This window comes from Coloeus monedula, assembly GCF_965178545.1.
Source record: "Coloeus monedula genome assembly, chromosome: 6".
NCBI lineage: Eukaryota > Metazoa > Chordata > Aves > Passeriformes > Corvidae > Coloeus > Coloeus monedula.
Window position 1 is genome coordinate 14,831,345 of NC_138786.1, and position 15,918 is coordinate 14,847,262.

The 15,918-nt window shown below is 41.0% G+C and overlaps 1 protein-coding gene across 4 annotated transcripts in view; it reads right to left on the minus strand.

Annotated features, from left to right (window-relative positions):
- The window catches only part of ABCC8 (ATP binding cassette subfamily C member 8), a 73,716-nt gene that overhangs the window by 57,404 nt on the left and 394 nt on the right, over nucleotides 1-15,918 (minus strand). The window contains exons 1-6 of one of the 4 annotated variants that reach the window (XM_082284458.1): nucleotides 15,283-15,385; nucleotides 14,576-14,717; nucleotides 11,850-11,971; nucleotides 6,078-6,244; nucleotides 4,519-4,761; nucleotides 3,479-3,667 (exon numbers count right to left, since the gene is read on the minus strand). In XM_082284458.1, coding sequence (XP_082140584.1) covers nucleotides 3,479-3,667; nucleotides 4,519-4,761; nucleotides 6,078-6,244; nucleotides 11,850-11,940 — 690 coding nt within the window. In that variant the 5' untranslated portion in view covers nucleotides 11,941-11,971; nucleotides 14,576-14,717; nucleotides 15,283-15,385. Of the gene's footprint in view, nucleotides 1-3,478; nucleotides 3,668-4,518; nucleotides 4,762-6,077; nucleotides 6,245-9,825; nucleotides 10,201-11,849; nucleotides 11,972-12,420; nucleotides 13,527-14,575; nucleotides 14,718-15,282; nucleotides 15,386-15,918 lie in introns of those variants that run through there. The other 3 variants (XM_082284457.1, XM_082284459.1, XM_082284460.1) reach the window with 3 other exon arrangements.

The window sequence follows — 15,918 nt, forward strand, 5'->3', positions numbered from 1 at the left end:
TAGGCTACAGCAGCATTTTATACTACAAATAGGCTATTAACTAAAAATGAGTTTGTCTTCCAGATTATTTACAGTCTTACAAGTTCAGATTTTCAGTGCTGTCCTACATGTGCATCTGGCCAATACTGCTAATTTCTGCAGCTAATACCACTTTTTACTGCATGTAAAATACATGTTTTTTTCCACAACTATGTTTGAGAAATCACGGTTGTCTAGCAATGAGATTTTGGTACAGCAATGACTCCCATCAAAATATTATATAATAGACTAGGAGGGAGAGTGAGATGAACATTCTCATCCTTTCTTCCAACACTCCCTTGAGAGAAAAGGAGGACAAACATATATACAGAAAGATCACACACTTGCTGATAGCACCAAGACATTTGCCAAAGGCTCAGATGCATTATCAGGCCATTATGGCTTACAAAGTCACTGAACATGCCTGTGTTTACACTACAAGAGGTGTCAACACACACTTGCCAGCCTGCAGGAAACACAGAAATACCTGAACACTTCCTGAACCTTTCACTTATGAGGCAAATAACCTTGTTTGAGAAGTTGATGCAAATAATTAGATGTTTTGTTTTCAGAAATGGCTTTGGGAATATTCAGTGTCCCACCTTCCTGACAACTTCAGGGTAACACCAATTCTTAAAAGTGGCTCTAACCAGTAAAAGGCTGAGCAAAAAGCTGCTTTTTAAAAGCCTAAAGACTCTGGACTCACACAATCCTAATGTCAGGAGTGGGCTTTTCGCTACAATGGGCCCTATGACTTCTAGAGCTTTTTAAATAACACGTTTGGTGCATCTCTGAATGTGTTATGTCAGCAGCTACTCCCAATACTGGAACTGCTAATCCTAATACTGCAATGTGCAAGGTGCTACCAGCAAATTATAAAGGTTATCATTCTGTCAGTCTCTTCTTCACTGTGAAATGATTAACGCTCAGAGAAATCCGTGTCATAGGAACATGCTGGGGTGGCCGTAAATATTGATACTGGAGTTATAAATAAACATGAAGAGCATGACAGAATTTAAGACGATGTCATGCTCTAACTCCAGCACTAACTAGAGCAGTTAATACTGCCTGTGACACCCATGTGATCTGAGTTACAGCTCTGTGGTGGGTTATATCTGTCACAAAGGACCTGAGGAACAGAACAAGTAGTGTATCTCTTCGCCTTCTGTTTCACAAAGATTATTTCTGTTTGAAAGATACAGTTGACTCATTACAACATCTCCTCAGTCTAAACTATTTAAGATGTAGATAGGTAAGAGATGGGTAAAAGACACCCTCCACTGTACTCACACCTTATATTGCTTGTCTGATTCTGCCCCACTGTGTGGCAACTCTTTTCCAGTGCCCTCAAACTCAGCAGCACGCCAAGCGCAAACAGTGTTTCCCCCAGCTTATCTTTACCTTCCTATAACACCATTTTAGGAAGCTTGTTTCTCACACCTATGAGGTTCACAGGTGCAAACAATAAGGCAAGGTTCTCTTCTTTTGACTCATTACAAGCAGGGATATAACATTCCTAGCAGTAGAGCTGGTGTATTTCTTTCCAAAATAGACCAAGTTGGCTAGGTAAGTGAACACACATGGGATCCTTCCTGAACATCCCAGTCTGCTTCCAGGTAGTTGGGATTGAAACCCTTCATTAGAAAGACATTTCATCTAACCCAGCAAAAGCAATTTTCAAACATAAATGTAGTTAGACACCATAAAAAACAATGTGTATTAATCAGGTCAAAACATAAGGAAAAGCCTCTTGGAGACATTTTAGCAAACCCAGAATACATCCTTAAGTGTCACTTGTGGACTACCACCATCAGTGATTATTGCTGTTAGGTGATGCCAAATTAGTGTAAATGACAACAGTGAGGTTACTGCTTAGCTAGTGAGTGAGGATACCAGGCTGGATGAAGCTCTTCTTACGGTCTGTAAGGACCAGACCTGAACTTCTGTTTTCAAAGAGAAGCAGTAGCTGACACTTCTACAGAAAAATTAAATAGGACAATCTGTAAATTATAATCAAATCACAATTTCATCTGAAACAGTGTCCCAAACAAATTATTGAAAAGCAGAGCTCAAGACCTTCCACAGTACTTTGCTGCAACATAGCCCTATAGTCTTAATTTTCTCATTTCCTGCTAGAACTGGTTTCCACTGAACCTACTTGCTATAATAAAGTTTCCAAATATTAGGATAAGGATTGCAAAATGGACAAACAGTTAATTTTAGCCTGAGGCCTTTGTTAAATTTTCTGCACTGCAGCTGATGGACTTCAATATTTACAGTGGACCTAATCCAAAGTGTACTTGAATGAATGGGTATATTTCCATTAGTGTCAACAGACTTTATTTCTAAAGTCTTATATCAGACACTTAGTGAGCTGCAGGAATAAACTGATCTATCTCATAGAAATCCAGCCTGAGTGACCTCACCTTATAATGAAAAGATGCTTCCTGAGTTACTTTTTTTTTCGGTTGTTAATCAAGAAATATGTCTGCTTCTTCTTGGAGAGCACTCATTTAAACAGCATGCTTTAAAAATATATTTCAGTTGATAAAACTAACCTCCCCAAAGGCACTAGTGGAAATTCTTGGTTGCAGTTAAATTACTTGGCATTTTATGATGATGACAAAACTCTGCTTTAATCCTCTTAGACATCCCTCATTTTTGGAAATGAAAAGCCAAGCCTATTAAAAACACACTTTTCCTTTCTGGAAAGCACTCAATCACATACTTGATTCAATCTCTACTCAAGACTGTACCTAAATTCCTTATGATATAAATGGAATTCTGGATATGCTTCACTGTTATCTTGAATGTTATTTTCCAGAATGCAAGGCTGACTAGATGCATGGGTCACATATTTTGCCCCCAAAAGAATCACAGAATGGGTCAGGCTGGAAGGGACCACAGTCCCTGCTCAAGCAGGGCCATCCCAGAGCACATTGCACAGGATTGCATCCAGACTGTTCCTGAGTATCTCCAGCGAGGGGACTCCACAACCTCTCTGGGCAACCTGGTCCTGTGCTCAGTCACCCACACTTTAAAGAAGTTCTTCTTCATGTTCAGGTGGAACCTCCTGTGCATCAGTTTCTGCCCATTGCCTCTTGTGCTATTGCTTGGCACCACCAAGCACAGCCAGGCTCCATCCTCTTGACACCCTCCCTTTGGATATTTGCATGCATTGCTGAGATCCCCTCCCAGTCACTTCTTCTTGAGGCTGAACAAGTCCAGCTCCCTCAGCCCATCCTTGCAAGAGATGCTCCAATCCCTGAGTCACCTTTGTTGCCCTGCACTGGACGCACTTCACCACAGTATAAAAGTGGGGATCAGGCAGTACATTCCCACTGTCACTTCCTGCATTCACAAACACAGTGCAGAGTGGCTTTCCTTGCTGAGGACAAACAATACAGAATCACAGCATCACTTCCTCGACTCCTCTCTTTTGATGACATTTTGACAGTACCTGTGGGCGGATGGTGTTATTTCCTTTTCCAACGTTGTGAACAATCCCGGAGATGCAGAGTGGCCCAGCGAACCCGAGCAAGTCAGCCAGGATACGGAATGTGCTGCTGAGAAGTAAGGGTCTTCCAAAAGCACAGCAGAGAGCACGCCAAATGGATCTGGATCCTTGGGGAGATGATGACCTTTTGTTCTGGGCAGAATTAAATTAAAATTAGTAAGAATTATGTTATAAATTAGCCTCAGGTCTGATAAATCATTGGTATTTTTATCACTGCTTTAATTCATGGACAACCATTTGTAATCTCTCAGCTAGAAAAGCAGAGGAACTACAACTATTGTTTCATTTCTTTTTATAGTGTCAGAACAAAGCATTAATTTGCACATCCCTCCACTTCACAAAAAGAACCATTATTTCTCTCCTATCCTTAATAGCAAGTGGTGTTTGTGGCCTGCTGAGGGAGGAAAAAAAGAAGAGGGAGGGAAGTGACAGGTTTTTTTTCTCTAGTGAACACAGAGACTGGAAACCTACACTTTTTAGGCAGGATGCAAACAAATTCCCTTACAATCCTGGACATGCTCAGCTCCCACTGAGGAGTGAAAATTAATTTGAGCTGAGGTAGTTTCAGCCCTGAACTCTCTTATGGACAAACTCAAATAACATGGAAAAAAAAAAATAGCCCTGTAAGGCCTCATTAATACTGACTCTGTAATTGAATGTTTCCAAGGTCTTATTAGGAAGAATAATGGTGTTCAGTGAACACAGTCTCTGCTTACTTTACACATCAAAACAGAGGCCATATGCATTTGACACACATTTAACCAATAATGTGTTTGACATGCACATTTGGTTAGAGAAATTCCATTATTGTACGAGGTACAACTGAGTATGTGGTCTCTTGGTGTACGGGCAGCTATGCTAATGGATACTTCATTTGCATAATATCTGTTTGTATCACTTTGTATCGTGCTTATATGATAAAAGCTAATGAAAAACACAAGCCCTGAGTAAGCAGACAGACAGAGATTCCATGCTTTGCATACCTTCTGTGCTTCAAAGGCCTCATTAAGGCGAATGTAATTGGTCAGAGCTCTCATAGCAATGGGAAGCTTGCCTATAGTTTTCAAGTCTATTGGTTTTTTATGGGCAGTCTTGATGAATGTGTTCATCCACCAGTATGTTCCTTTGGATAACAGATTCACAAAGGGCTGCAAGAATCGGACACCGAGATCCTGGAGATCCTCAGGAGGTTTAACTTCTTTAGGAGTTTTGAAGAAAACATACCTCTGAAATCCAGAAAAATGCCAGCAGAATCACAGTAAATGCATAGAAAATAAAAGTGCACAAAGCATAGATAAGAACATTGCAGATAATCAATGAATCAGTCTTGATTTCTCAAGAGACATTCAAATTCAACTAATACAGCAATCCAGTTTCCCCAGGTACTGAGGAAAATCAGAGGCATCCAGTCTAGAAATAAATAATTCTTATAATTTACTATGATTCCGTTTATGGTGCAAAAATTTGCATACTTGTAGGAAAAAAACCCCACCTTACAGAATCACAATCATCACAGCTGGAAGAGACCTTCAAGATCATCCAGTTGAACCACCAAACCAACACCACCGTAATCACTCCTACACCATACCCCCAGTGCTACATCCAGACACCTCTGGAGCTCTTCCAGAGGTGGTGACTCCACCACCTCCTTGGGCAATTTATTCCAGTACCTGACCATTGTTTCAGTGAAAAAGTTTTCTAAAAACTAATCCGAACCTCCATGGTACAACTTAAGGCCATTTCCTCTTGTCCTTTCACTTGAGACATGTCAGAAGAGACTGCCCCCCTCAATTATTTAAACAGTACAGCCCCAGCACTGCTTTGAGTTCCAGGCAGCACAAGATGGGAGACAGGAGCTTAGGCACAGTCCTGAGGTTATCACTGGGATTCATCTCCCACACCACACTGCCTCACATTTGTTAGCTCAGCACATGGAGCTACTGGTGCTGAAGCAAGAAAATTTACATGAGAATATTTCTTTCCCTCCTAAAGTTAACTTTTGCACACAGTTGGTGAGTGCCACCTGAAGGGAACTTTGGCATTTATGTATCCAGCAGTCTCCAAAGTCTCAGTTTAGATTATGACTGCAGACACTGCGGGGGGGGGGGGGGGGGGGGGGGGGGAATATAGCTGGGAGGAACCCCAGTCACCCAAATAAATCACTTATTGTGATTGTCTCCTGGAAAATGAGAGATGTTGTTTGTGTGTCTACGATATTCTCTGATAGAGCAGACAATTCCTTTCTACCAGTGTTCCCTTGCATCAGAAACACTTGGCTGTCATGGCTGAAACAGAATCATTTAAAAATTTGCAACAAACTTGAACAGATGAAATTGATCTTAAATTAACAACAGAGTCTGGCATTTTTTGAAATTACAGATTCATCTGGCCTAGTAAAATAGCATTAACCTTTGATTGTCAAATAGATTTCTAACTGGTTTTTCTTTCTTCTTTAGCAATGCATTTTACACCAAGAACCCAGAAAAGGGAATAAAACAACCAATAAAAACCACAGAAGGGGACTTTTATGATAGTTACTTACCCTCACCCTAATGACATTAATTTCTACAGCTAGTAGCATTCCATAAAGAACAACCAAGAGTCCTGTGAGGCAAAATCGAAGCTGAGAAAATCCAACCCCATTATCACAGAACTTTACAAATTTGATGGTTTTAGTTATGAAAGCTAAAGTCCAGTAGAACAGCAATGCTGTGGAGAAAAAAACCAAACAAATTAATTAGCTCCATAGTTGCAAAAGCATACAACGGCACTATAAAATATAATTAAGAAAGAATGCAACAAAATATATAAAACCAGAGAGTGGCCTTTCTCATCTCAAACAGAAGCCTAATTCAATTCCACAAATACTAAAATATTAAGATACTATTAGTTCTAAATGCCTTTTCTATTAGATTTAGTGATATTTGAACAGTTTCACCGTCTGCTGAAGGAAATTTCCATCTGCTGTAAACATGTGTCCACATGATCAGCTCAGGGGAGGGTGTTGCTCCAAAAGTGAAGGTGCCTGTGAATGATGTTCTTCAGACTTGGTTAATGTTACAAGACTGCTACAAATGTGGCTTGAAGGCAAATTCCCTGGAAATATCTGGGATGTGTCAGGAACAGATATTAAAATACTTACCCAAACTGGTGCCGCACTCTTGTTCAACACAAATTCCATCTATGTAATTCACAATGTAGGTAAAACAGTCACATCAAGGAAGGATACTCTGTATTCACGGAATACAACTTTTACTTTTTAGTGTTCTACCAAACCTCTTGTCTAAAGGTGCTCGTGCTACCATCAGCTATAGATAAATAATCCCTGGGATAAGCTCTGGTGATTTGGAAGCACTTTCCATACCATTCATCACACCCTAAGCCAGCTCCTGTTCCCTATTTTTAAGGAAATTCCTCCCAGGGTTATATTCTTTTAAATGAATCTTTCATTGCTGCTGTATCTGCCATGGTGCAACAGATGGAATGAGCTCTAACTGCCAAGAAAAGCTTGGATGTGCTTTCCAAGTGTCTTGCCGGAACATCAGAGAGAGACTTCAACCAAGGCATTAGCAACTGTAAGTCTAGCTTAAAAATGGATAATCATCAGGAAGTTGCATAAATTTCAAAGAATTGGTCGTGTTCCAGCTACCCTGAGGCACCAGAAAGCTCTCTGGAGATGTGCTCTGGGGCTACCCTTTCCAAGCAAAGCTAAATTCAATGCGGAGAATCCATGTGAGATTTGGGACTGCCAGTCCTGCTTCTACAGAAATCAAGTTAAAACCTCTCCTTTAAATGAGGACAGTAAATGGAACAGTACAGGAACACCGTGCATTAGGACATTTGCCAAGGGAGCCTCTCTTCCTCTAAAATTAACGGGCCAGTTCATAAGAAGAAAACAGAGTGGTCAGGTATTTGCACACTGTACTTCAGTGGTTGATGCAGTTGCAGAGAAGGTTTAAAAGATGTACTTAGCAAATTTTTCTTATAAAACTTCAGGTTTTTTATGTGAGGTTTCCTACCATCTTCCCAACTTAGATTGTTTCTCATCCTGTTTCAGACTGCTTTCTTTCTTTGAGGCACTATTCCTCCCTATTTGCAATACTTCTGACTATAAAGTCTCACTTCACCCAAGAATTACATTCCATGCTGTTCTACTCTTAACCACCTTGATCTGTTAATCCTTGTTTTGTCTAATTCTTCTAACAGCAGGCTGAGAACACATCCCTCTTGGAATAAAAGGGACTTAAACGTTGCACACTGAAAATATCCACCAGTAGAGGACTTCCAAAAAAACAACCAAGCCCACAGGCATTTGAGTACGGCTTGGAATTATAAATAAGAACTAGCAGAGCCATTCTCCTATTTAGGGTTTAAATAAGGGTTAATATGACCTTTTATTATTATTAACATTAATTTATCTTTTATCTAAGAAGTATTAAAAAGTGCCAAACACAATATTCTCAGGTGATATGTGGCCACTTGCTGTCACACTTCCTTAGAAGCAGTAAAGGAGTAAACTTGAATTTACTTAGCTGGTCATTTTTGAACACAAGTGTATCTAATCTGATCTGGACAATGCTCACAGGCCACTCAAGATAAGGCTCCTTGGAACATGCAATTATGGCTCTATTCTTTACAGATGATGTTTTCATCATCTGGCTGGTGACTACATCTCGGCTGAGAGTTTTTAGAAATTATTTCTGAGAACTTCCACTGGTCTCAACTGTGAAGTGATCAGACCACAGAGGCATGCTTGCTTGCATTTACTGGATTGCTTTAGACCTACTCTAGATGCCTAAATGACCTCGGTTTTTCTTGGACCATGTAAGATACCTCAACCCACAACACCAGGGGGTAGATTCCTTCCTGGGCCACACCTCTGAAAAAAAGGCAACATGCAACTCAAACTCTTCTACACCTTTATTGAATTATGCCAAATCTAAAAAGCCACACACTTAACTGGATGGGATTTATTAATTAACCTCTGTCTGTTTGGAGAGAATTTTTTGTGCTAAGCAATAAGCGTTATTTTTATGCAGGAAGTTCCATCTTAGAGAATAAACTAATTCCAAGGGAAACAACTACAATGTAAAGGGAGCAGAATTTTAAAGTAGAAAAACAGATCCCTGTGTAGTAGTAGTAAGGCAGCCATATGATTAAGATTGGTTAAAAAAGAGGACAGCTTTCTTAAATAAAAAAATTAATGTGTTCCCACACTACCATCCATTTCAGATTAAAAACTCAAAGTCCGGTTGTTATTTCAAAATTTTCTCCTACTACTAATTTTTGAGGTTTTTTATCTATAAAACAAAGAAATTAACTTAAAAAATAGTGGAATTAGATGCTATCATTCAATAGCATATTTTGAATGTTGAGAAAGAAAGCAGATTTTCCAATTCAGTATGAAAACTATTCTTAAATGAGTCCTGCTAAACTGTACAAATGTTATGCTTCCCTGAGGAGCAAAGAGCATCAAAATCAGCATTATTATTAGAGTGCCCTGGTAAAGAGCATAGGAACAGTTACATTTGTTGAAATATAATCAATTACAGACCAAAATCATATGGAGAAAAACATATTCAGACCAGATCAAGGTGTTCCAATAGTTGGGACACTCAACTGCATCCGTGGACTCAATCATTAGCTTCAGTGAATAAATATTCCAAACCTTGTCAACTTTTTTTGATAAGAAATACTAAGAATGACTACTTCAAAATAGCCAAGTGCCTGGGCTAAAGCTGAAAGACAGACTCAGTAGAGGAACTTTGAGCCCTCCTTTTGTATATCCCAAGGAAACACACTAATCCCCACGTCTGTCATGGCATCTGCCTCTTGTTTATGAAGAGCTACAAATGGTTTTGGTTTCTTTAAGGCACAGAGTGAAAAGGATATTTAAAAAAAGAACACATCTCAAAATTTCAAGAGAGTGGAAAATTTCACCCTGTTCAGAATTAATGAACAGACCTTTAAGGGTCCACTGCACTGCATCAGTGGGAGTTCCCCTGCTGGGTGTAATAGATTTTGGATGAGGCTCTGTTAGCCTTTGTTTTAAACAGCTACCATTCTTTGCAGCTGTGAGCATTTACCCTGCAGCTGAGGCAGATGATGCCCTACAGTTTGCTGGAAATTCACTGATGCTCAGAAGCAGCAAGATGTCACATCAGCTCTTCTACTTTACTCTGTGTGTGTACATATGCAATATTAGATCTCTTCCACACAAGCCCTGTTTCCCATACACCCAGCAAAAAGTTTATCACCAACTTTAGCTTTGCCTCGTGGTTCTCATTTACCTCATAAAATGAGGCTCCAAAGCTGCTTCATGGCCACACTGCACTCTAGTGGGTTGATGTCAGCGTCTTCGTCGACAAACAGGATGGGGACCCTGGACAGCTGATTTAGCTGAATCCTAAATCCTTTTGCTTTGTTTTCTGAAGCCTGTTTTTATTTCTCACACCTAAAATCCTTTCCACCTTTTGTGTTTCCCCACAGGTTGACAGCTGAGTAAAGGCATAACTTAACTATCCATACTGGGCTCATTTGCATAAAGTGCTCATTGCCTCATCCCAGACGTCAATACAGAGTAGTTGCAATTAAGATTGAAAGATGACAATCCTCACAGTTTGTGCAGTTAAGAGCAAAGGATAGAGACTTCCAGAAACATCTGTCTTAAGACAAATAACAGAAAAACAAAAGAGAAAGTAAAATAAAAATCAAAGACCATCAGCTTGCGAAGACTTTGGATTAAAATTCAAATCAGACAAACTAAGTGGGAAAGACTGTGATGATATGATTTTCTTTTTTGCCTAAGAGCTATTAAGATCAGATTTTCTGAGGGAGTCTGTTCCCTGGAAATTTTTGCAAAATTAAAATTCATCCATAATACTTAAGTAAGTGTTGGTATTCACTGGTACAACTATTTAGTATTCAACGATTGTCCAGAGTTTATCCAGCATCAGCACTCTAAACACTGAAAAACATTATCATAAAAAAGAAATCTCCACTGAGCAGGAATTATGCAAAAATGGGTAATCAACTATCAGCTGTAACTTTGTGCTACCCTTCTCGAAGACTTAACAGCAGGAATGTGGTAGTGACACTAAACTATTTAACACTGCATTATACATCAGAAATAACAACAAAAAGCCCAAACGACAAAACAACCACAAAAACAAAACCACAAAAACCACTGCCTGCTTTACAGGCAATTGTAGCAGTCTAGCAATGCTTCCTGAAGCGTAATGCCTTCCTGTGAGAAGGCATTAAAAGACTGTTGACTTACTTAAAAAGCAACTAAATGACCTTGCCTGTTCATAAAGGATAAAGAAGATCCTACTTAAAAGAAGGGTACAAGAAGAAAAGCAGTCCCAAATGAGAAGACATAAAGGTTGCTAAGCCTGGATAGAAGTCTAAGTCTTCGGAAAGGAATTTTTTTTACAAGAGGAACAGCCTTCTTCTGCAGAAGAGGATTCTCTCTGACCACAAAACACAGTTGAAAATAATCTTCAGTATTTAAAACTTTCTCAAATCTAGTTATTACTGACTTTTCCCCACCTGACAAAAACGAGACCAAAGCTTTAAAACACTGAGCTACAATGGCACAAGACAAACTTTAGCAGGATCTATTGACAGAGAAGTCCAGCTCAAACAAAATTTGATGAGCCAGAACCACCAAAGAAATAACAGGTAACAGGATGTGTCTAAGCATGTAGACATCCCCAGCCTGCAGTCTGCTTAAACAGAAGAGAACACATCACTAACTTCATGACTGTCAGCAGCAGTGGATCTTCTATAGCTACAGTTTATTCATTTTCTTGCAAAATACAGAACAGACTAGGTAGTTCTCATACATAGCATTTTTCATTCAAAAGGTCTTAAAGCAGTTTTCAAAGGGAGTTTTAGGAACATGAAGCACAAGCAAGCAGGCAGAGTAATATATTCACAACTGAAAGTCAGGGATGTCATTCCTTAACTCCTTGCATATTTCAACAGACCGTGCACACGAAGATTTCTTCACTCTTACATCATGCTTACACGCAACATGCTGACAAGCAGGGGGTTTGGATTTAGAGTTAACAATTTCCCAGGCTACTTTTCCCACAGAAGCAGCTTTTCCTAGAGAAGCCTTTGGCTCACTGGATCCCCGAGAACTCTACACAGAATATTATTAGAAGTTAGAAGCATTAAAAATAATGAACTGTTTGAGCATACATAGAGGGGTAGCTTTGGTCGTACAGGATTGCAGTGACCTGTCACCGAGGGAGCAGACACACAGCACCACAGTCACACTTCCAGGTTCGTAGGTTTTGAGACATACCTATTAACAGCTTGGGGAAATTGGATGTTTCAATATTGTGGTAATAGACAACTGATGTGATGGCTGCCAGGAATGCCATCCCAGCCGGCATGTACAGGTGTAAATGGCGGGATTCGGAAACCCTTTGAAAGAAAAAAACATCGGTTAGAGTCACCTCTCACCTATTTAAATGTTTCCCTTTTAATTCATTAATTGTACCCTGTACCCGGCTCTGATGTAAGATTTTCTAGAATGAGTTATGGATGCAAACCTCTCCAAGTTTTAATCGAATTTATGCTCCTAAATCACACAGGTGGATTTAAATTCCTCCCCTGTGCTTAACATGAAAGGTGTGTACTCCTATTTCCTACTGAAACCAATTGGAACATTGTTTAAATTAGGACAAGCAGCTCATCTCCAAAATGAGAGAAGTTAATTTAAGCTAAACTAGTTTGGGAGCTGTCCATCAACATATGCAGATAAGACCAACTGACAGCACAGTTCAAGATTTTCTACAGAAGCATTTTGTGGAAGTGTTTCATTTTTTTCAGTTTGGGAGAAGGAACAGCACCACAGCACAGGAATTACTTACAGTGAGGTCTGTCTTCAGTAACTGCAAGCCACCAAAAAAAACCCTATAAGAGAATCATACACCCTGATGTTTTGTCCTGTAAAGCAAAACTGTGCTGATGCTTTGCTTCAGGTAGTAGCAGAAGGGGTCCTGCCAAATACAGCCCTTTGGGGCAATGTTGTTGGTTTGTGCAGCATTCAACAGTAACATGATTTCCCCCCTCTTTCCTCCTAGTTACTTTCTCTTCCTTCCCTCTCCCCTTTTCTTTCTTTCACAAAAAGAATTGGGTGCCCTATGCTACCAAGACATACAACTTCCTCTGTCTCCCAACCAGCTTCAGGAGAAGAGGCACCAAGATGACAACTTCAGGACACAAACATTTAGGGAAATTCACACCTTGTCCTCTGAATGGATTTCTTCTTTCTGCATCAAACACTAATTCTGTGGAGCTTGGAGAGATAAAAAGAACTGTGCTGGGAGGGAGATGGGAGATCATCAAATGACATCACATTTCTGAGAGCAGAACTTCCCAAATGTCTAGCAGAACCACAGGAGCTCAGGACAACCATTTCCTGCATCTCTGCTCTAGAAAGGAGAGCTCTCCCTCAATGAAGATTGTGGTGAACTCCGGCTGAAGCCATGCTGACAGTCTGTGACATGAACACTCAATTCCTCTTGCTGACAATAGCTGGATGTCAATACAGCAAAATGAGAAAGGATTCTCTGAAATTCCTAGTAAAGCCAGGAGGTTTTGTACATCAGGGCTGAATTCTCAGCAAGGACAAAAAAAAGCAACAAGAACAGATTTCTTCAGACAGCCTAAGCTTCAGTAGGTAACACGGCAGCAGTGGGAGGCTTTCTAAAGTCTATTTATTTCACAGTTGCTGGAATTCCCCTATATAACTGTACCTCCAATAGGCTGCTTCCATTGCTGAGATGCCAAAGCCTTGAGCACCCAGTTGCTGTCAAAAGGACTCACCAGCACGATCCATTTTGGTTCTTAGAAAGCTGATGAGTCTCAAAACTCTCTTCTATTCACTGGAGGCCTCGCCAGCCTGCTGAATGCTCGGGAAGCATGACTGTGGGCTGGCACTCCCCCAGTAGAGCTCCGAGATTTGTCTCATCAGGTGACACCTATTACTTAACAGCAGTGTTCTGAGTCAAGTTAAATAGCAAATAAACATAATGAGAGGCATTGCTAAAGAGCAAAATAAGGGAGAAAACTCAAAGCAGGAGATTCTGCTCTGAGCATCCCACACCCTGATAACTCTGAATAAGCAAGAGAAAAAATCCTTTAAAAAAAAAAAACTGGCACCGAGAAACATCCTATTTATATGTGTTTAAGAGAAGTTAAAATAATAGTGATGATATAATTTTCTACACCAGAAGACTGCAGTGCATTTCACACTGGTTGGTGGATACTTGTTATATAGATGGCTAATCAAGGAGGTTTTGTTCTATTTAATGAGGAGCTTCGATTTCATAATCCTTGGGTTCAAATTCATAATCATTATGAAAAATCATGCCTCTCTTCAGAGGAAGAGATCATATTCATTGCTATACATAATTAGCTTTTTTCATAACACATCACTCTCCTGTATCACTTGTTTCACTTGGAATAAGACATCCTAAGCTGAATAACAGATGATGGATCATGCTCACATAATGCGAGCTGCTCTGCTCCAGGTAACAGAGGAGATACAGTGCACAATCATCAGAAGAAACTCTGTGGGGTGTGACATAAGGCCAGGAAGATTCATTCCTTTTATTTAGATGAAGAGAACTCAGTTTGGGGGGGAATGGTGTGACCTACTGTGCACATGGGAGTTCCTCCTCAGTAAGGACTGTGGGACTGGGTCCTTGGACATAAAACACATCACGAAAATGTCACCATCTGCTTGACTCATTAGGATTTATCTATGATTACTCTTTGGAAAGATAGTTCATTAAGCTGAACTAAAAATGATTAAGGTCAGTTGTGTGTGTGTACATCACTTGGCAAGGTCTGTGGAATTTCTGATACAAGGTTGGTAGGTTAATCACTAACAAAACAGATTATATGTTCATTACCACAAGGAATGTGATTTAGATGAGAATTTAGACAGGGAGAAAATATCTACCCTGAAATGTTTAAACTGCTCAGTGCTACCAGGAGAAGGCAGACATATACACTTACCCATCAGACACTATGCCCTCTGCAATTTCACACACCAGCACAAACAAGAGGATAAAAGTCAATATCCAGCGCAAATTGTGACCAGGAAAATGAAGCCATGTGCTATGATGTATATGTACTTTGGAACTCTGACTTCCCCATCCTAAAAGAGAAAAGAGAATGATAGAGAGCTTTCTTAACAAAAGTGACACACAAAGTTCCTGCATACAAAAAACCCCAAAACACATATGTAACAACCTAGCATACCAACATTGACACAGCTGTGTTGTTAAACACACATGCATTTGAATATTATCAGGACTGTGTTCTCACTACCTCACTTCATATGGAATAAAATCAATAATGCAGACAGGACAAAGCCTTAAATTCCTATACTTCTGGCAACTTACTATCAAGCAATTAGATGCACTAAACATTTTCCAAATCTATTCACAGCTTAAATGAACAACAAATTAACATTTTGGCAAACACACACAAACACTACAATAAATGCACTACTTCTTTTCCCTTCGATTCTTTTAAAGAGTTAGGAAAAAAAAAAAAAAAAAAAGAGAAGGTGTGAAGCTTTATCTCGCTAAAAATTAGCAATACTGAGAGATTCCAGACAAACGCAGAGGACCCGAAGCAGCTCTTCAGTTGACCCCGCTTCCACAGTAGTGGTAGCTGATTTTCCCTCACCGGACCCTTTACACAGGAGCGAGTGTTACCCCAGCCCGTGCCGTGGCTCTCCGCGGGCCGGCCCAGGCTGGAGAGAAAGGTACCCGGAGCAGTGAGAGCCCCGTGCGCTGAACCACCGGGCCACCTACCGGCCCCGCCAGGCTTGTGACATCAAATCACACCCTCCGCAGGTACCGCAGGAGCCACTGCCGCCGGGCAGGACTCGTAATGAGGGGGGGCTGCCCGGCGGTGTGACCCCGCAGTAATTGCTGGGAGTAATGTTTCATAACGCAACACTTACTTGTCAGGTTTCCTGGGCTTTAAGAGCACATTTATTTCTGCTTCCCGCGCTGCCGGTCAAAACCGGCAAGGCAAATCCTGCGGTCTCCTCCAGCATCACCCATCCCTGCCCTGCCTGCGCAAGGGGTTTCACCTGCGGAGAGCCCCGCGGGCTGCCCCGACGGACGGAGATGGGCCCCGCTGCCCGGGCGGAGAGCGGGCGGTGCGGGGGCAGCCCGGGGAGAGGCGGCCACCGGAGCATCCCGCAGCTCGCACCGCATCCCAACACCCTCCGCAGCCTCCCCGCGCGGCTCAGGGGACAGGGCCAGGCCGGGGGACACGGCAAGGGGAGGCCAGGCGGACGGGGGGAAACGCGGCACACACGCGGCCGCGCGGGGAAGGGAAAC